The sequence below is a fragment of the Xenopus laevis genome, chromosome 7L (genome assembly GCF_017654675.1).
Source record: "Xenopus laevis strain J_2021 chromosome 7L, Xenopus_laevis_v10.1, whole genome shotgun sequence".
Classification (NCBI taxonomy): Eukaryota; Metazoa; Chordata; class Amphibia; order Anura; family Pipidae; genus Xenopus; species Xenopus laevis.
Genome location: NC_054383.1, coordinates 105993035 through 106015566, shown reverse-complemented (window position 1 = coordinate 106015566; position 22532 = coordinate 105993035). Strand labels below are relative to the sequence as shown.

Here is a 22532-nt window from a genome sequence, read left to right as displayed (position 1 = left end):
GTGCAAGTAATTGCTCTGTCTTCAATGACATGCTCTGGGTTTACGAGACATAAGCAGAGAGGTAAGATCAAAATGTCTTGGCAAGTAAGTGGTTAAGTAGCCTCCCCAAACACAAAAGTCACTCTCCGCCCATGTGCACAAAATATTTTGATCACTTGTTGGGTCTAGAGATCATAGCAATCAACAGGCCCCATTCTTTCAGTTGAAAGGGAATTGCTATTTATGGACACAACTTGTGCCAGTAGGTAGATATCCTTCATTATTTAAAAGGAAAAGAGACTGTATTTTGAGGGTGCTCAAGTCCCAGAAACCACTTGCATGTCCCACAACCAAAGAGAAAAAAAATGTGTGTTTACAATGCTTTATTATCCTAAAAATTTAGGGAAGAAAAAATCTGATCCTTAGTATAACAGAAAATGGCTTTACTTCTAGCTTTCCTCACTGTGATTAATTAGTTCCACCCTCCCCTGATTAATTTGGTTTCTTCGAATCTGCTTGTGTGCCCTTTCCTAAATTCGAACCAAACAAGGTAAAATTATTCTGTATCGTTGCTGAAACAATGAGGTACGTGCTGCAGTCCCTATGTATTCCAGGATCTGTTGTAACAGATTCACTCAAGCCAGTTAACGGTATTTGCGGTTTGCAAGATCCTACATGCCATAGTAAAATGACAGACACATTATTATCACTTGTGTGCCACAGTCTTGTCCAAACCTGCCCTGGGACACAAATACAGCTGCCTGGTAGGAGTGCAAGAAATAAAAAAAAAAGTAACAGCCCACAGCTGCATTTTTCTTTCCCTCGCTGCCTCCTGCCTTGTTGGTGGCATCACTGAGATCCATTGATTGCAGTCCTGGGCAAGTTTACTCTAAGCTTTTTTACACCAGTTGGAATGTACAGTAGGAGGGGAGTGATGGGTGGGAAAATGTAATTGTTTGGGCAAATCATTTCCTTTAAGAAAAAAAAAAACTGACGGAATAGTATAACCCCAAAACAGACAAGTCTAGACGCTGCCTTGTCAACAGCTGAGGATAACTACTGTTTTATCAGTTGGGAATGTGTTGGAACACATCATCTAGCGGTTTTACTTAGGAGGGCTACTTCATCTCCTGGTTTCATTTTTTTTTTTTAACACAAAGTTAAAATTGAATTTTGTGTTAACGTAATACATATTGATAATTGGCCTTAAGCCTCCATCAAGCAGTTCCGTCAAAGCAGCCACCTTGATCCTCATAATGCAACCCAGTTTTATCATTGTGGAATAGTACCAATTTGTTTTCATGTTCTCAGGCTTGGAATTAAACAATTATCTGCTTGCTAGGTTTGAATTATCCTAAGGTGACTCTATCGAGATTAGCCATTCGCTCAATTTAATGACCGGTTTGAAGTCCGACCTAACTTGTCTTCGGGTCTGCTAAAGCTCTGGTGTGTTATATGAGCCATGTGGATAAATTACACAGATTTTATTTGATGAAACAACAAAAGTTAGTGTTTCTTGTGGAAAATAACAAGGTCCATTATTTGAAAATAAATAGCTTGTGGTGGGTTAAAGCGTGTTTTTCACTGTAGTATTGAAATGGCAGTGTGTCAGGAATCAAGGCGAGTCTGAAGGTATGAGCCTCCCCCACGCTTCCCACTGAGTTGCGCCCTGAAGGTTGGTACAGGACGGTCCCAGATAAGGAATAGCAGGAGTGCTAGGTGAGTCTGCAGAAATAACAGTTCGTAATAAGGACTCAGCACTTATCTGCAGTTGAAGAAGCGAAGTCAGGAACAGGCCGGGTCATACACAGGAAACGATCAAGAAACAGGTGCCAATTGAGGGAAATCTAGTAGAGTAGTCAGGGAAGCCAAGGTCGAGATCAGGAGAAGCAAATACAGGAATCCAGGGATAATCAGAAGAGTAGTCAGGAACAAGCCGTAATCGTAATCAGAATAATCATCAGTAGAAATACGCTTAGTGTCAGTAGAGACGATCACCTCGCATTGAGCCTAGGCCGGAGTGACCTTTTAACCCCAGGACGCATGTTGGCGTCAGAACGTGCGCCTGCGTCAGAACGCGCACCTGCGTCTGAACGCGCGCGCGCACGTAAATGCGCGCTCGCATCAAAACGCACGCCCGAACTAGCAACAGGCGCTGGTGTGGGGATATTGGCCCGAGGAGACGTCGGCTCAGCTTGAGCCAGATCTGCTGGGACCTGACACAGTGAGTGATGTATCTGTTTACCTTGTCAGTCATTCTGTTTGTTTTGATAGACTCTAGAGCAGGGATCCCCAACCTTTTGAACCCGTGAGCAACATTCAGAAGTAAAAGGAGTTGGAGAGCAACACAAGCATGAAAAATGTTCTTGGGGTGCCAAATAAAGGCTGTGATTGGCCATTTAGTAGCCCCTATGTGGATTGTCAACCTACATTGAGGCTCTGTTTGGCAGTGCACCTGGTTTTTTTACAAACAAAACTTGCCTCCAAGCCTGGAATTCAAAAATAAGCAACTGCTTTGAGGCCACTGGGAGCAACATCCAAGGGGTTGGAGAGCCACATGTTGCTCACGAGCTACTGGTTGGGGATCACTGCTCTAGAGGGTTGGGAAGTTTCCAGTGGAATCCCATGAGCCAATAAATATGGGTATAGGAATAAAAAAAAGTCTGAGCATTTTGCCCATGCATATATTTCTCATTTTAAAATTAACTGTCTTGTCTTCAATCAGTACCATTGTCAATTTTCCAGCTGCCCCAAATCATGTGACTTGTGCTCTGATAAACTTTGATCACTCTTTACTGCTGTACTTCCCCCCCCCCCCAGCAGCCACACAAAAGAACAATGGGAAGGTAAACTGATAAGAGCTCCCTAACACAAGATAACAGCTGCCTGGTAGATCTCAATAGTAAAAACCCATGTCTCACTGAGACACATTCAGTTACATTGAGAAGGAAAAACAGCAGCCTTTAGTCTCCTAAAGTGCAGTCACAAGTCACATGACATGGGGCAGCTGGGAAATTTACAAAATGTCTAGCCCCATGTCAGATTTCAAAATTGAATATAAAAAAAATCAGTTTGTTCTTTTGAGAAATGGATTTCAGTGCAGAATTCTGCTGGAGCAGCACTATTAACTGATTCATTTTGAAGAAAAAAAAATTTTCCCATGACAGTATCCCTTTAACTCAGTTGGGTTGCTGACCTTACTATTGTTTTTCAACCAATGATTTTTGGAGGTTTAGAGTTACCAAACCTCATAGTGTATAGTGTATGTCCCAGTATACTCCAGCAGCACTGATATCAAGAGAATGGAATAGAAATTCCAGCAACTTCAAGAGAAAGGTTTGTATTCCTTCCGAAACCCCTGTACCACTGCCTAATTTATTGTGTCCCTTTTGTGCAAACATCTAGTGCATATGACTATTTATTTTATCAACAGTCCGCAGTGATTGCTGTTTAACGCTTCCAATTAGGAGGTCCCAGAGTTGATTACATGTTATGAAAATATCATTATGACTCATTGTCAAAACATAACTCAGTAATCCTTTTCACTCCAAATTATAAGATTGATTATGTTATGATTATGATTAGAGATGTCGCGAACTGTTCGCCGGCGAACTTGTTCGCGCGAACATCGGGTGTTCGCGCTCGCCGGAAGTTCGCGAACGTCGCGCGACGTTCGCCATTTTGGGTTCGCCATTGTTGGCGCTTTTTTTTGCCCTCTCACCCCAGACCAGCAGGTACATGGCAGCCAATCAGGAAGCTCTCCCCTGGACCACTCCCCTTCCCTATAAAAACCGAAGCCCTGCAGCGTTTTTTCACTCTGCCTGTGTGTGCTGAAGAGATAGTGTAGGGAGAGAGCTGCTGCCTGTTAGTGATTTCAGGGACAGTTGAAAGTTTGCTGGCTAGTAATCGTTTTGATACTGCTCTGTTATTGGAGGGACAGAAGTCTGCAGGGGTTTGAGGGACATTTAAGCTTAGGTAGCTTTGCTGGCTAGTAATCTACCTTCTACTGCAGTGCTCTGTATGTAGCTGCAGTGGGCAGCTGTCCTGCTTCTGATCTCATCTGCTGACTGCTGCAATAACAGTAGTCCTTGTAAGGACTGCTTTTATTTATTTTTTTGTTGTTTTACTACTACTACTACTACTACTACTATAAGAGCCCAGTGCTATTAGTCTAGCAGTGTTGGGGAGTGGGACTGGTGTGCTAATCTGCTGCTCCTAGTAGTTCAGCAGCACCAACTTTAATTTTTTTTTTTAATATTCATTTTTTTTTATTTTACTTTTTTTTATTTTACTACCGCTGTAGTAGTGTATAAGTTGACCTTTTAGGCATTATTTGCCCTGTAGGCATTATTTGCACACTGTTTTCTTCAACCCGCCATCGAGCTGTGTGACCTTGTTCACATTCTGTCTAAATATCCATAATATTACCGTCTCCAGAAAAAACACCGGAGTCACTTTTTTCAAGCAGCCATAATATATTTTACGTAATCCGTATCCACCGCTGTAGTAGTGTATACGTTGGCCTTGTAGGCATTATTTGCACACTGTTTTCTTCAACCCGCCATCGAGCTGTGTGACCTTGTTCCCATTCTGTCTAAATATCCATAATATTACCGTCTCCAGAAAAAACACCGGAGTCACTTTTTTCAAGCAGCATTCATATATTTTACGTAATCCGTATCCACCGCTGTAGTAGTGTATACGTTGGCCTTGTAGGCATTATTTGCCACACTGTTTTCTTCAACCCGCCATCGAGCTGTGTGACCTTGTTCCCATTCTGTCTAAATATCCATAATATTACCGTCTCCAGAAAAAACACCGGAGTCACTTTTTTCAAGCAGCATTCATATATTTTACGTAATCCATATCCACCGCTGTAGTAGTGTATACGTTGGCCTTGTAGGCATTATTTGCACACTGTTTTCTTCAACCCGCCATCGAGCTGTGTGACCTTGTTCCCATTCTTTCTAAATATCCATAATATTACCGTCTCCAGAAAAAACACCGGAGTCACTTTTTTCAAGCAGCATTCATATATTTTACGTAATCCGTATCCACCGCTGTAGTAGTGTATACGTTGGCCTTGTAGGCATTATTTGCACAGTGTTTTCTTCAACCCGCCATCGAGCTGTGTGAGCTTGTTCACATTTTGTCTAAATATTGATAATATTATCGTCTCTAGAAAAACCACTTGAGTTACTTTTTTTTCAAGCAGCATTCATATATTTTACGTAATCCGTATCCACCGCTGTAGTAGTGTATACGTTGACCTTGTAGGCATTATTTGCACACTGTTTTCTTCAACCCGCCATCGAGCTGTGTGACCTTGTTCACATTTTGTCTAAATATTGATAATATTATCGTCTCTAGAAAAACCACTTGAGTTACTTTTTTTCAAGCAGCATTCATATATTTTACGTAATCCGTATCCACCGCTGTAGTAGTGTATACGTTGACCTTGTAGGCATTATTTGCACACTGTTTTGCCTACAAGGTCAACGTATGGCAGTTGTTTAAAGAGAACAGTAGATTACTAGCCAGCAAAGCTACCTAAGCTAAAATGTCCCTCAAATCCCTGCAGACTTCTGTCCCTCCAATACAGAGCAGTATCAAGCAGATTACTAGCCAGCAAACTTACTATCATCTGTCCCTGAAATCACTAACAGCTCTCCCCCTACACTATCTCTTCCAAGCACACACAGGCAGATTTTTCAGATACATTTTTGCCCTTGATCCCCCTCTGGCATGCCACTGTCCAGGTCGTTGCACCCTTTAAACAACTTTAAAATCATTTTTCTGGCCAGAAATGTCTTTTCTAGATGTTAAAGTTCGCCTTCCCATTGAAGTCTATGGGGTTCGCGAACCGTTCGCGAACCGCTCGCGTTTTTGCGCAAGTTCGCGAATATGTTCGAACTTTTTTTCCGACGTTCGCTACATCCCTAATTATGATATTAATTGTTTTCCCTGAGGAAGCAAACTTAAATAAAAATAAATTATTAACTCCTGCGTAACTGTAGAGCACTTAGAACGCCCCCAGATGTTGATGAACTTCTATAATTGCCAAAAGCCTCCATCATATTAACAAGGTAAAAGCATGCTGGCAGTTGTCTTCATCTGGGGGCCAAAAAGTTAAGAAATAATGCTGTATAGGTTTCCAATATGAAATGTCATGCTTGTGGGGGTGGGATTGGCATGTTTTTATGACCAAATTGAAAATACTAATGTCATTCAATCAGAAATGAACACTAGAGGAATTTGGGAAAATGTGGGTTACTTCCAAATCCCTGAAGAACCATAAAAGTTATTTTTCAAATCTCGAGTGTTAAACTTTTTGTTGAAGTAATGTTCAGTTCTGATTTTTGTGAAAAAAATAACTTTGTGGAGAAAATTAAACCAGCAAAACACCAGCATTTATAAACTTATATCAGCAATGCTAAGATTTTTTTCTTTTAGTTTTAGAACAATAACGGTACTGGCACACAAAGGGGGAAATTCAAGAATAGGCGAAAATTCGACAGCGACGGCTTCGCTGCCTTCGCCACACTTCGCCAGATGCAACTTCGCATAGACAAAGCTAATTCACTAAGTTGAGAAGTTTCGTCGCCGGTGCCGAACACTGGCAAAGTTGCGCTAGCGTTACTACGCCAGGCATAGCGAAGTTTCGCTAGCATTAGATAATTTTTTTTTACGGCGGGAAGTTAGACGTATATGTTGCAGCAAATACATTACACTGCACAAGCCCAGGGAACCTTAATAAAAGAAAATAGAGTTGTTATAATGCCCTACACATACGCCCACAGTATAGTTTAGGTGCCATATGTTAGGAAATGTAGGGGGGAAGGAGGGTACCCAAAAAAAAACTTTTTCAGCCTATCACCCTGTAAAAAGGAAATTTTGGAATTTGGAAAAAATCAAAAACTTAGTGAATTTGCGTAGTAATGCTCTTTCGCCAGAGCGAAAAATTTGCCTGGCATTAGAGTGTGAAGTTGCGCCAGAGTCTATCTCCTTCGCCAGCGTTTGCTAGCATAAATAGAATTGTAATGGTTTACTGTCTTTTTAGCAGCCTTACAATATGGTAACCCACTTTAAGTAAAGACTACTTATCTGGAAAACTTTAGGTCCCGAGAATTCCAGATACTAAATCCCACATGTGTATGTTCACACTATACAGAATACAGACTCACTAGCTCTTTTCCCCCCAAATGATTTTAAGGCTTTTATTTGAATAAAGGTAATATACTTTCTTTTCTTAAACCATCTTAGAAGACTTAAGATGTAAATCATGTAATTCATGAATATAATACATGCCCTTTAACCTCCTTGTTTGCTCTATTTACTGTAGCACTGAGCACTGAACTCACATACTGTGCCACTGACAGTTTTGATGTCCATTAGTCTTTACATTTAAATAAATACAAAATACGTGGACTATAAGAAACTGATGCTGTCCCTAGGAGTTACTTTCTTCTTCCTGATACTTTTGAAAGTGAGAACAAAGGGATCGTAGAAGAGGGAGAATTGAATTGATGTTTACGTTAAATGATATTTGAAGAAGATCTCGGAGCTGTTAGAACTTGATAAGGTTATCAGCAGAGACATGTTGGGTTGGACCGTAGTGTTTCTCTGCTGCAGGCATCTGCAGAGCTATTTAGCAGAAGTTTATCCATGTCATAACATGGCATAATGAGAGAGTTTGTTACCTAAGAACTAACTATAATACACATCTCCTCTTGTGGAAATTTTATTTCCCAGACAAGTTCAGGATTGCCTGGGAATGTCTACATAAAAGGGTCCTTTGACAAAATCTGACAGTATTCTAGCACCTGGCCGGCTGCAAAATCTCCCAAAATGTACAGGATTTGCTTTTAAGAGAGAAAGAAATGTGTGTTCTAAAAATGGAATTGTTTCTGTTTTATTATGTCATGAGCTTAAATTGTATTTGTTGCATTCATTTGCCCGGAGTTTTAAAGTCACAAGTTGGATTTGGTTTGGCTGAAAATGTAGAATTTAGCTGAATTTCAAATCTTCCAAAAGTGCTACAATCAGTCCGAATCCCAAACCAAGTCCTTGATTTGGTGCCTCTCTACTGCTTTGGGTTTGGTTGGCAATAGATGGTCATAATAACTTATTTAGTCTAATTTATTGGTCTACCGTTTCAGAGCAAACATCTGACTGGTTGCTATCAGTCACTAGCTCTGGAACGAAGTACAGGTATGGAACCTGTTATCCAGAATGCTTGGGACTTTTCTGGATAATACTCCATGCCTTAAGTCTATTGACATTCATTTAAACATTAATTAAACCTAATAGGATTGTTTTGTATCCAATAAGGATCAATTATATCTTAGTTGGGATCAAGTACATTGTACTGTTTTATTATTACCTGTACAAAGAAAAAGGAAATCATTTTTAAACATTTGAATTATTTTATTAAAATGGAGTCTATGGGAGATGGCTTCCCATAATTCTGATCTTTCTGGATAATGGGTTTTTGGATAACGGATCCCATACCTTTTGTGTGCCTGTTATTGCATTACCATAGACTACTGACAGGGTCATAGAGGGTAATTTAATATAAAGAGCAACATTTACACTGGGTCTAGACATCTAGTGACCTATAACAGTCAAGCAAATGTTTGCTTTCATATAGTACATGTGACTGATATACAGTATATGCTACCTGTTGATTGGGGAAACTATAAAATATATGTGGTTAACATTCCCCCATTAACCTTTGTGTAGAAAATTTAACAAATTTCAGCATATATGATTATTTTATTATTTGTGGATTACTATCTGAATTAGTGGTTACTGACTCAAAGTGGCCCAGGCCCAGGCAAAGTGGCCCAGGCTTTAGTTTAAAATTCAGAACACGCAAGAGCAACAGCAAGAGGCAGAACTGTATCAGGACTTTTCCAGTTTTCAGTTCATACCACAAGAACTTGAGGACTTTTATACATGTCCTGTCCATTATAGCTACCCAGATACCTTCCTTAGTGAGAAGCTATTGCTCCCTCTTTCAGGAGTTAGAACATTTGGGAAGTCATCTTTCACAGCTGTAGACTGAAGCAGGCAGAACATTGTCGTTAAACCTAAGATTACCATTTAGGTTCATGTACTGTTATTTTGTGCTTATGCCTTCAGCATTAATATTGTTGTGCATTCAGATACAACTAATTCAAACAACAATGTCCATTAACAACAAACGTGCAAAGTCCTAGAGTTCACTTTAATCACTCCAAATCTGAGTGGCTTGTGCAAATGGAATCTGTAGCCCTTCAGGCTAGGATGTCATGGAATGGGCTAATAGCCAATTATTCAGCCAATTAGTTGTTTATAATACAGACAGATCACCTTGCAGGCAATGAGCTGATTTATTGCTGTGGAAAGGTTAAATAAAATGGAGACAGAAATTTGACGGAAGATCTGCCATTCACAAATCCAAAGATATCATCAGAAAAAGCTTTCAGTTGTATTTGGGATTCGGAAGGGATGCTGGTCTTAAAGTTGCGTAGGACATATAAGCCCCATGTGCGGAGCATCTTCTTTGCAATGTTATTATTTTCCTTGGTATAATATGGAGTTGTGGGTACCTTGATTCTGGTAACACTGGTAGTACTGGCAATTGTGTTCAAAATGGGATCAACACACCCCTTGTTCCATTGCTCTCAGTGTTTAGTGCACCATATGGCAATTTGGCTTTGCTTGCTCATTAGCAAATACAGTAAAACAAGATGGAGAATATGAGCCAGTCGGTAAAAGCTGAGGTTTTATCTATTTCTTATACAACACCATAGCATACTTGTATGGAGGATGAGTCCTACAGGCAAGGACTAATTGTGCTCACAGTAGACAAGACGGGGTGATGAAGGACAGGATCAAGAACATGGTGATGTGGGTGAAGAATAAAGGTCAGGCAGGATAGGGACGGAGAGGGTGAAGGGATCAGGACTGGAACAGATCAGTTTGAGAACCGGTGACTGGGCAGAGTGGGCATAGAATCAAGAATAGGCTTAGTAGGAAAGGACACTGCGGAGGAAGACAGAAACTGGAACAGGACCATGATTGGAGCAAGAACTGACAACTGATTTTAGCGAAATCCGACCAATAAGTCAAATTATGGTGAAGTTAGTGGGAATCGAACGATCGTACATCTTACGATTTTTTCTCCAACATCTGTCAGGTTAAAAAAATGTTATCAGTCCCAGTGCAATCTATCTATGTTTGCAGGGCCAAGCAGGCAGCTACCCTCAGTTTTCCTGGAAATATCGCCTGAAATGGTCTTTTTAGTTGATGGACAAATCGTACATTTAAACGATCGTTTCGAGATAATTGTGGTCTCACAATAACAAATAAGTTTAAAGATCTTTACATCTATGGCCAGCTTTAGGGACAAGCCACAGTACTCAGAAGCAAGACCAATGCTCAGGCACCAGCTGTGAGAAGGGCTGAGCTTCCAGATAACAGATCTTCTATGAAGAAATCTAAAAGATCCACTTGCAGGCCAATTAGTCTTATTACTATATTTGTGCAACCTCTTCTGTTCTAAGTTGGCCTCTGACCCCAAACATGTACTGGAGAGGGGCAAAGGGTAACTTGGTTTTCTGCCTTGTGTGCTATGCAATCATTTTTATAAATGTGACCTTATTCATTTTGCCAGATAAAATCTTGCCAGATCTCCAAAATTTATAAAGGTTTTATAGAAACATCAGATAGTTGAATGCCCTTATTGCTACTCCGTTTGCCTGACTGTATTCAGTACTACTTATCAACAACAAATGACAATTAAAACATATTCATCGTGTTACAACAATAGCAAAATATTCATGTCAGGAGATGTAATCACTTGCTTTGTATGAGTAATTATTTCAGCTTGCCAGTGAAGGCGCCTCTAACACTATAGCTGAGAAGGCAAGACGAGTGGGTAGCGTTTCAAAGGCCAGACGATCTGTCAAGTCTTGAAATGCTCCGAGTCTTTCATCACTGAACTGACACAAGTCTTTTATGCTCGTACAACTGAATGGGTGTTAAGGTATAAACACAGATTATAAGCAATATATACACATTGTTTTGTAAATTAAAACTGTCAAAAATATTGAGAGAAAAAATTAAAAAAGACACTGATAATCGGCCATCATCGTATCTTCTGAAAGAGTAAAGGGCCGTCAATTTGTAAATTTCCTTTATGGAAACATTAGGTCATATATTTATTTTCCTTTGTTACAACGAACTTACTGTCTCTGCTTTCAGTTTTATCTTGCCTACACTGTCATCGTCATCAATGGGAGGTGTCCTAGGAGATGTGTCAGTAGTGCTCAATTTCAGCAAGGGGCCCAATGTTCATGGAAAATATAATAAATGCTTGCCTGTGGGATTCTGAGGGTTGTAGAGGGAACACTGCCTACAGTTCAGAAACCTTTGTAGGGCCACCAAGTTAGGGCCATTTTGGGGCTTAGCACTTTTTGCCATGGTGTGTTTGCAGCTGCTATATATGCTGGTAATTATAGCCTGTTGTTTGGCTGTAACATACATGTATGGGATGCATTATCCAGAATTCTCCAAATTATGGGAAGGCCATCTCTTATAGACTCCATTTTAATCAAATAATTCTATTGTTTTAAAAAATGATTTGCTTTTCCCCTGTAATAAGAAGACAGTGCCTTGTACATGATCCCAACTAAGATATAATCAGGGTTGGACTGGGCTCCCCTACTGTGAAGCGAATGGTGCACTCTACTTGCATGCCTGAACGGCGCCATGCGCAAACAACATCGCTCGTCACGCATTTGCAGACACGGTGCTGCGTGGCGCCTAAAGAAACATTTTTTTTGGAAAAACTCAATGCCCGGAGAGGGGGTCTGCCCGGCGGGGGGTACGCCCCCGAAACGTTGTTTCCTGTTTGGCATTGACAATAAACACGGGTTATGAACCCTTAAGCATTCGTGTGCTGGAGTTTCGTCTTATTGAGCATTTGTTGAAGGTGCCGTCCTCCTTTAACCCCAAGCACCGGTGAGGATACTGAGAGACCAGGTGTGCTACTGCTTCTATTTTGCTTGAACTGCCCGGCGGGGGCCCATGAGGGTCGGGGCCCACTGGGTTTTTTCCCAGTGTCCCGCTGGGCCAGTCCGACACTGGATATAATTAACCCTTATTGGATGCAAAACAATCCTATTGGGTTTAATTCTTAATTTTTTTAGTAAAAGGGATTCTGTCATGGGAAAACATGTTTTTTTCAGAATGCATCAGTTAAATAGTGCTGTTCCAGCAGACTTCTTCATTGAAATCCTTTTTCAAATGAGCAAACAGATTTTACTATATATAATTTTGAAATCTGGCATGACGCTAGACATGTTGTTAGTTTCTCAGGTACTCTCAGTCATGTGACGTGTGCTCGGATAAAATTCAGTCAATCTTTACTGCTGCACAAGTTGGAGTGATATCACCCACATATTTCCCCCCCCCCCAGCAGCCTATCAACATGTAACAAGATAACAGCTCCCTGGTAGATATAAGAACAGCACTCATTAGTAAAAATCCAAGTCCCACTGTGACTCCTTCAGTTACATTGAGTAGGAGAAACAATAGCCTGTCTGAAAGCAGTTCCATTGTGAAGTGCTGGCTCTTTCTGAAAGCAGAGGATCAGAATGACCTGAGATGGCTGCCTACACACCAACAGTACAACTAAAAAAATACACTTGGTTGAGGAATAAAATGTTATATGGTAGAGTGAATTATTTGCAGTGTAATTTTTAAAGAAAACCTACACCATGAAAATCTTGAAAGAATCCCTTTAAGGTATGGAGGTCCCATGCCTGTTCTACCTAGCTATAAGTGTCACTAAGTGGCCCTGTAAGCCCATCCATAATCCAGGCACCGTAAAAGTTTCCATTTATTGCCTCATACAACAGCCAACTCCATATATATATATATATATATATATATATATATATATATGTATATATATTCCCAAGGAAACAGTGCCAAAGCTATTTGTATTATTTATCATAGACATCAAATTACACCCTGCTTGTCTTGGCAGATCTCAATGATCAGTCAAATGGTGCATAAAGGCCCTTTTTGCTTCAGGTGAATGTTTGGGATCATTTTGAGGCATTACTGCTTGCCGTAACATGTTGAAGATTGTCTTTAAACATCTGTCAAATTACCATTTGAAAAAAATAAAAATAAAGTAACATAGTAAAGAAAAAAAAAGTTTTTGTTCATTTAGGGGCCCATTTATTAAACCTCGATTTTTAGGGGGAAAACTCAAATTTTTAGTGGGGAAAAAAACCTCAAATTTTTTGAGATTTATCATACCCCAAAGCTGCTAAAAATCCAAATCTGAAAATACTCCATTTTAAACCTGCCGAGGTCATGTAGAAGTCAATGGCAGATGTCCCTGAAGTTGTTTCTTGAAATCATGATCTGCGATGGACAATCCGATAAAGTTAGGGTTTTCGGCCGATAAACCGAAAAAATTCGTATGATACGAATTAACGCTCAATTTTGTTCCAATGTTTTGTCTCTCCACTTTTTTCTAGAAAAATTATTTCAGATTTAAATTGTCTCACTCTCTACAGTATATCATACTAAAAGTTAACTCAAAGGTAACAAACCCCTTTAAAAGGAGTCTTGTAGCTTTAAAATATGTAAGGGCATATGTTATGATGTCAGAGTTGAGGGGATTTAAACAGGTTTCATTTGCCCTTTCCTAAACTTTTATGTAGGTTTTGGCAAATGCATTAACCACTTATAAGGATTGCATATTCTCTATATTTCCATATGTGCATAAAAAAATCAGGTTCCACTCCTTTTGCGTCACGCAGTTTGAACGTTTCCCTTTATAAATCAGAGAGAGAAGAAATAAGGCCCACATGAAAGCTGAAATGAAATAAGAAAATCGGTTCCTCCACCAATTTTCTTAGAAAGAGAGTTAGAGAGAGAGAGAAAGAAAGAAACCCAAATCAGTGAAAACAAATCCATTCTAGTTTTAGAATTAAAGAGAGAAGCATCACTTAAAGGTAGGAACCTGACACTAATAGAAAAAAGTCAGTTGAATGGGAAACAAGAAAAAGTACATGATAATGTATTAGCAGCCATAGGTATAGGATTGTTTGCACTTAACCCTAATTATCGCCCTCAGTAAGTCATTGGTGTATTTACACAGGGCAGTACAGCAGCAGGTGCAGAGCTTGTGACGCCTGAAGGAACAGAATGGAAACTTCATATAGAAATGCAGAACAAGTGCAAGCCAGTAAAATGAAAGTGGAAGAATGTATTCACAAGTGAATACTTATACTTATTCTTCTTATACTGACCAACGGCTTTTAAGGCATCTGGTAATCATAGCAGACTTAGTATAAGGAAGTAAAATACATACAGGTTCTTCTTATTTCCTTCTAATTTAACATACAAACTGTTGTATTACAGACTTTAACAGGGCGACCTTCATGACATCATGACCTAGCGAGGACCAAGCTACATTGAAACATAGCTTGGTATAGTTGGGGCAGTAATTTGGGGCTGTGCCCGCAGATTAGTCCCCCTTTATAAACGCCTAGAACTACAGTTGCTTTATTACATTTGTAGTAGGGATGCACCAAATCCATTATTTTGGATCAGGCAAACCCCCGAATCCTTTGCGAAAGATTTACATAGCGGGCACCCCTAGGCCACTGCTGTTCATTACCCCTGTCCCTCCCCTTTATTCACGCAAATTTTCATCATTGGGACCCGGAGCAATGGGGATTGGCGCACAGGGAATTTAAAAAACTATTGTATCTCCTGCAATCCCCAGTGTTTCTGAACTAATGTGGGTGTGGTTTAGCAGCATGCCGCCCCCTAAAATCCTGCCGCCCTAGGCCCGGGCCTTGGTGGCCTTTCCACAAATCCAGGCCTGGCCGAATACCAAACCGAATCCTGATTTGCATTTATGGGGAAAACATTTTTTACTTCCTTGTTTTGTGACAAAAAGTTACGTGATTTAATGCAAATTAGGATTCAGATTCGGTTCCGCCAGGCAGAAGGATTCGGCTGAATCCGAATCCGGCTGAAAAAAGCTGAATCCTGGCTGAATTCCGAACCGAATCCTGGGTTCTAAGGAAAAGTTTAATGAATGGCAGTTGTACAGAATTACACTTTGCTAGTTGCAATCTAGTTTGTGTTCAGAAAATAATTTTATTTTATCATTTATTATGTGTATGTTTTAAATGCCTAAAATGTAAAAATACAATCTGAGCAGATTATTTTCAAGATGTGAACTAAAATGAGAAGCTCTGGATTGGAATATCATAATTGGAAATGTTACAAGAATGGTTATATGTCCGGTCATTGCTCTCCCTTCCTTTGTGATCACACGCTGAATTACTGGCATGGGCCTAGAATCCAACCCTCCACAGTTGTGAATACAGGGCACATTTTCTATCAGGGTGATTTTGTTAATAACAATACTATCTTTGTTTCTTTCAGTATTCTCCTTTGCTGAAAAAGCTGTACTGCCAGATAGCTAAGACATGTCCCATCCAAATCAAGTTGTCTAATCAACCACCGCCTGGTTCAGTCATTCGGGCAATGCCGGTGTTTAAGAAAGCAGAACATGTGACTGAGGTTGTGAAACGATGTCCCAATCATGAACTTGGGCGTGACTTTAATGATGGTAAGAAATTGTTGAGCTTGCTCCTTATAAATATCGATTCAGTAATTTGGATTACTATACATACCTCCCAACTGTCCCTTTTTTGGAGGGACAGTCCCTCTTTTCACAGCTCAACCTGCAGCCCCTCATTTGTACTGGAAAGTCCCTATTTTTTCTGCACTGAACAGCCAGAAAAAGAAACAAAGTTTCTAACTTAATTGCGTTTAGAGCACACAGCAGCTAACAGGTGCAAATAAGATACTTTGTAACAATTTAGAGACACAAAAAAACAGTTTAGATAAGGAGAATTATTTTCAAACTTCATAACCCGCCAGATTTTGTAAAATGAACTTGGTAATTAGGGGGTGTGGCCACAGAAAGGGGCGTGGTCAAAAATTTGGTGCGCTACGTGCAAAAAAAATTTTTGCCCCTCTTTTTACTTCCAAAATGTTGGGAGGTATGTCATACTTTGTCTACACAAAAATATAATTTAAACATTAAAGGGCACCTGTACTCTGTAATTAAAAAAACAAAACCTTGTACTTGATCAAACAATCCTATCGGGTTTATTTAAAGGGCACCTGTTGGGTAAAAATGTTATCCCCAACCAAAGGTGGGGTGGTAATAGAGCCTGCATTCCGGGTGGGGATAACGCTACCTGCACCCCGAGGGAGCTCTCGGTGCGAGAAGCCCTGTCCGGTCACTAGCATGCGCATAACGTGCATGTGATGTCACACACATGTGCATAATGAGCAATTCAGGGCAGCTTTTCATTATGCGCATGCAAGTGACCCGACATGGCTGCTCGCACTGGGATCTCCCTCCCGGTGCGGGTAGCGTAGTGCTGGGGGGGGCATTTTTTTTTTTTAAAAAAAACTACTGTTATCCCCAACCGGAAATCAGGCTCTATTAGCCACCCCACCTTTGGTTGGGGATAACATGCCCTTTAAATAAACTCAATAGGATTGTTTGATTAAGTACAAGCACAGGCGATTCTAGACATTATTCCGCCTGCGGCGCCCTTCTTTTGCCTCCCCCACCCCTCCCCACGGCACTCTCCTTTAGAGCCCCGGAGAGGGCAGGGGCGGTCCATGTCGCTTAGAGCAGAGAGTGCAATTGCGCTCTCTGCACTAGAAGAGCCAAATTTCCGGGTTGAAAACCTGGAAATTCGGCTCTTAGTTTACCAGGAGCAGCATTTTTGCCGCTCCTGGCAACCAGGGGGTGCGCTGCCGTCTGAGGCGAGTAGCTCAACTCGCCTCATTGGTGGAGCGCCCCTGAGTACAAGGTTTTGTTTTTTTAATTGCAGAGTAAAAGTAAATATGTATATATAAAATTTTTAATTATTTGTTTAAAATGGTGTCTATGGGAGATGCCCTTCCTGTAATTCTGAGCTTTCTGGACAACAGGTTTCCGGATAACTGATACCATGCCTATACTGTGGGGGCCACATATTTCAGAGTCAAAGCTCCCCTGCACACCTTCTGCATATAGAGCAGACTGTATGTGTGTGTATATATATATATATATATATATATATATATATATATATATATATATATATATATATATATATATATATATATATATATATATATATATATATATATATATATATATATATATATAGTTCAGAGCTGGTGCACCAATCAACCAACAAAATGCCTGGGTGCTGGTTATAGATAGCATACGAAAGAAAAAATGAAACCGCACTCCTAGGACTTTAGTGAAAAACACTTGGTAGGTTTATTTCAACGTTTCGGCTACTGTGCTCGAGTGCAGTAGCCGAAACGTTGAAATAAACCTACCAAGTGTTTTTCACTAAAGTCCTAGGAGTGCGGTTTCATTTTTTCTTTTATATATTTATATATATATTTATATATATATATATATATATATATATATATATATATATATATATATATATATATAATATATATATATATATATATATATATATATATATATATATATATATATATATATATATATATATATATATATATATATATATATATATATATATATATATATATATATATATATATATATATATATATATATATAGTCATATTGTTGAACCGGCACTCACCATTAATTAATCATATCCCGGTGCTATTAAAAGATAAAAAACTTTACATCACCATATATGTGCACATATCAATCAGCGATGTTTCGAGCCATCCAGGCCCTTTCTCAAGCCATGTGTGACAATGATTGTACATAATATGGGAGACTAACCGGAGTACTCCAAGGGACAAGCACCACAACTATATTCACTTAAGCGAGAGTGCTGTTACTAACCTTTTGTATATATCTATATATATCTATATAATACACAAAAGCCATGAATATCCTGTAAATTATATCCTTATAAACGGTGAGTTCTGATGTCATCAGTTATAAACGGTGAGTTCTGATGTCATTTCTGTCACATGACTCATTGAAATTTGTGTATTATAATAAATAAAGTACCACCAGTTGTTAAAATATGAGGATATTAGAAGTTACCTCGGAGTTCCATGACCTGTATAAAAACACTCGGCCTTCGGCCTCGTGTTTTTATGTGGTCATGAAACTCCTCGGTAACTTATAATATCCTTATATTTTACAAGAGGGTGTACTTTATTCACTATATATATATATATATAATTGAATATCTGCACTCTCCAAAAATCACTCATTCAGATGCCTGGGTGCAGTTTTCAAAAGGTTCATTAACATACAGTCAAACCGCACATCTCAGGACTTAAAAAAAAAGATTAATGTATTTTTATTTGGCGCATACTAATATAAATAACTAATATATATATATATATATATATATATATATATATATATATATATATATATATATATATATATATATATAGGTAAGGGATCTGTTATCCTGAAATTCATTATCCAGAATGCTCTGAATTATGGGAAGGTCATCTTCCATAGACATTTCCATTTTTTAATCAAATTATTAAAACATTTTAACATAATTTTTTTTTCCTCTGTAATAATAAAACAGTACATGGATTTGTTATGCGGAAACCCATTATCCAGAAAGCTCCAAATTAAGGGACCGCCCTCTCCTATAGACTCCATTTTAAATAAATAATTCACATTTTTAAAAATGGTTTCCCTTTTCTCTGTAATAATAAAACAGTACCTTGTACTTGATCCAAACTAATAAATTAATCCTTATTGAAGTCAAATTTGGGTATATTTAATGTTTAAACGATTTTTTAGTTGACAAAGTATGGATACAAATTACAGAAAGATCCCTTATCCGGAAAAATTCCAGGTCTATACAGTATATATATATATATATATATATATATATATATATATATATATATATATATATATATATATATATATATATATATATATATATATATATATATATATATATATATATATATATATATATATATATATATATATATATATATATATATATATATATATCTGTATCATAGAAAATTCTGGGAAAGCCATATTGTGCCACAATATTAATTGTCCTAGTTTGCTTTTTTCAAACAAGATTTTTTTCACCATAAATAGTGCTTCCTGCATAAATGTGTTTTGAAACCGAGTTAGGTCTTTAAAGCCTGCGATGGCTAGCAAGCTAAGCTTTGGTGACCTAGTTACCAAACTACTTTAGCGCAAATGAGGGATAAAGGGCTTTAGGTAGTGTAGTCTTACAGGGCTATAATATGCTCTATAAGATATTTATAACATGTAAAATGGAAATAGCAGCTGTTAGGCTGAAACTCTTCATCAAATATTGTGCTTATATCCTGATGCCTTTTGTTGCAGACTTTTTCCCGTAGCTTCATGTGTAATTCTTGATGTTTCAACCCATATAGTGCTGACATGACCTGTATGTCCCATGTTAAGAAAAATAAATGCTTTCTTAAAGGAACAGTAAAGCCAAAAGTATTTAAAAAATAAAATGCTGTTGCCCTGCACTGGTGCAACTGGTGTGTTTGCTTCGGAAAGACTACTATAATTTATATCTACAAGCTGCTGTGTAGCCATGGGGCAGCCTTTCAAAGCACAGGTTACAAAGCAGATGCACTCTGTAGAATACCATTGTATTTTATTCTAGACCTTATCTGTTATCTGCTAAGTAACCTGTGCCTTTTCACCTTTTTTAGCTCGAATAGCTGCCCCCATGACTACAGAGCAGCCTTTTTACATAAACTATAGTAGTGTTTCTAAAGCAAACACATAACTTTTACCAACGCAGGGCAACAGTACATTATATTTTAACTACTTTAAAATGCTTTTATTTTTAGGTGTTACTGTTCCTTAAAACTCACTGAAGGAACATTTTTGTATCATTTAGCCATGTATTGCCTATTGAGCATCTATTTTTCTACTGTATTCACTAAGAGGGTTCCCAAGGGGGAGGATAATGGTAGCTCATTTGTCAAATGTGAATTCTGCTGGTATGTAAGTGTCTGTTGTGATCTCACAACATGCAAAATGCAGATTAGAACCTCTCCAATAAGGAAACAGTTATGGAACCTACTATCCAGAATGCTTGGGACCTGGGGGTTTTCCAGATAAGAGATCTTTCTGTAATTTGTACCTTCAATCCACTAAAAAAATAATTTTAACATTAAACTTCAATAAGAATTAATACAATAGTGATGTGCAGGTCGGACAGGTTCGAGTCGACGTTGCACCCCCCTTTCCGGGTCGCAGGCGGGTCCAGGTTTAGCTCTTCTGCCTGTTCTCCACGCCTGCCACCTTACAATGCCGGCTTCCGAATTCTGGGTTCAAGTTTTATAGACGCACGCCTGCTCACCCCTCCCCATTTGTGACGTCATCGGCGGGGCATGTCGGCGCGGGTCTATAAAAGGAACTGGGTATCGGGCGGGAGCGGGGCGGGTAAAATCCGCCTTGCACATCACTACTATACAATGTACAGGTATGGGATCCATTATCCAGAAACCCATTATCCAGAAAGCTCCAAATTACAGAAAGCCTATCTCCCATAGACTCCATTCTATCCAAATAATCTACATTTTTAAAAATGATTTCCTTTTACCTTTCTGTAACTTCTTGTACTTGATCCCAGCTAAGATATAATTAATCCTTATTGGAAGCAAAACCAGCCTATTGGATTTATTTCATGATAAACATGATATTCTAGTAGACTTAAGGTATGAAGATCCAAATTACAGAAAGATCTGCTATCCAGAAAACCCCAGGTCCCGAGCATTCTGGATAAAAGGTACCATACCTGTACTCTTTTATTATTACAGAGAAACATTTCTGCCTAAGAAATGATTTAATAGGATAGATAAGTTGGAAATACAGACAATGTGGGGGTATAACATACCATTCCTCAGTAAGTTGCCTTTCTACAGTGAGGGAGGGGTATCATGTACCTATTACAGTACAGTAGTGCCTGATGGAATCCCTCTTATTTGTCTGTGTGTTAGCAACGTTGGGAATTGTGAAGGACTACAACCAACCGATAAGGAGTCAGAGTATTTAAACCTTCATAAAGCTAAACCAACCCATTGCCCGTCAGATGATTCCAAAAACGACAGGGCTATACCAACCTTTAGCCAATGGGAGTAGCAAAATATTCACAATGCAAATATTAAATCCAATTGCCAGTTCCAATGCTTCTCATTCAAAACCAAGATTAGCTATCAAAATTGTCTTTGTTTTGCTCCAGGCCAAGCAGCCCCAGCAAGCCATCTGATACGAGTGGAAGGCAATAACTTATCTCAGTATGTGGATGACCCAGTAACAGGTCGGCAAAGCGTTATGGTGCCGTTCGAACCACCCCAGGTAATGCTGCCCATTATTGTAATCAAGTGCCTTGCTTATTGGCTAGAGATGCAAACTGACAAATCAATGTATATTTGCTTGATCTATCGATCCGAATGGGTGATTGAATGGGTCACATGTAGAAATGAGTGAATCTGTCCCGTTTTGCATCGCCGAAAAATTCTCAAAACTGCGAAATTTTGCCAAACGCATTGCAGTCAATGGGTGTGGGTGTTTTTACGCGCACAACAATTTTTCTTGCTCCAAATGCATTAAAGTCAATGGACATTTTTTCTCATGTTGACTTGTTTCACCAAATGCATTAAAGTCAATGGAAGTTTTTTCTTATTGCGGCTTTTTTGTCCTACTGCCCTAAAGTCAATGGGCGTTTTTTCTTATGGTGACTTTTTCTCCAAATGCATTAAAGTCAATGGGCGTTTTTTCTTATGGTGACGTTTTTTGTCCTACTGCATTAAAAGTCAATGGAAGTTTTTTCTTATGGTAACTTTTTTTGTCCTACTGCATTAAAGTCAATGGGCGTTTTTTCTTACGGTGACTTTTTTTGTCCTACTGCATTAAAGTCAATGGGCGTTTTTTCTTATGGTGACTTTTTCTCCAAATGCATTAAAGTCAATGGGCGTTTTTTCTTATGGTGACTTTTTCTCCAAATGCATTAAAGTCAATGGGCGTTTTTTCTTATTGCGACTTTTTTGTCCTACTGCATTAAAGTCAATGGGCGTTTTTTCTTATGGTGACTTTTTCTCCAAATGCATTGGAGAAAAAGTCACAATAAGAAAAAACTTTTTACTGCAGTTTCGTAAAAAATATTTACTGCAGTTTCGTGAAAAAATTAGCAGATGGCGAAATTCTGAATTTCGCCGCAAATACATGGCTCACCACTAGTCACATGGGGATCTGTGCAGACATGTTAGTGGCAGACTAAATCCATGGGATGATTAATGCATTTCTAGGCTTTCCATTTTTCGTGTCTCAACATATTCCTAGAATACATTGTCTCAGAGGAGGAAGTGCCTATCCCAGGTGTAGACAAGGTGAGAACCTTGTCTACAGGAGCAATAGCACCGAAGATCTACAGAAACAGTAGCGCCCCATCTTTTCTATGCTTGATATGTCATAC

The 22532-nt window shown here is 38.9% G+C and overlaps 1 protein-coding gene across 4 annotated transcripts in view; it reads left to right on the top strand.

Annotated features, from left to right (window-relative positions):
* The window catches only part of tp73.L (tumor protein p73 L homeolog), a 105120-nt gene that overhangs the window by 65636 nt on the left and 16952 nt on the right, over window positions 1-22532 (top strand). For all 4 annotated transcript variants that reach the window (XM_018226152.2, XM_018226154.2, XM_041569443.1 and 1 more), the window contains 2 exons: window positions 15448-15634; window positions 21300-21415. In XM_018226152.2, the coding sequence (XP_018081641.2) occupies window positions 15448-15634; window positions 21300-21415 (303 nt within the window). The remainder of the gene's footprint in view (window positions 1-15447; window positions 15635-21299; window positions 21416-22532) is intronic.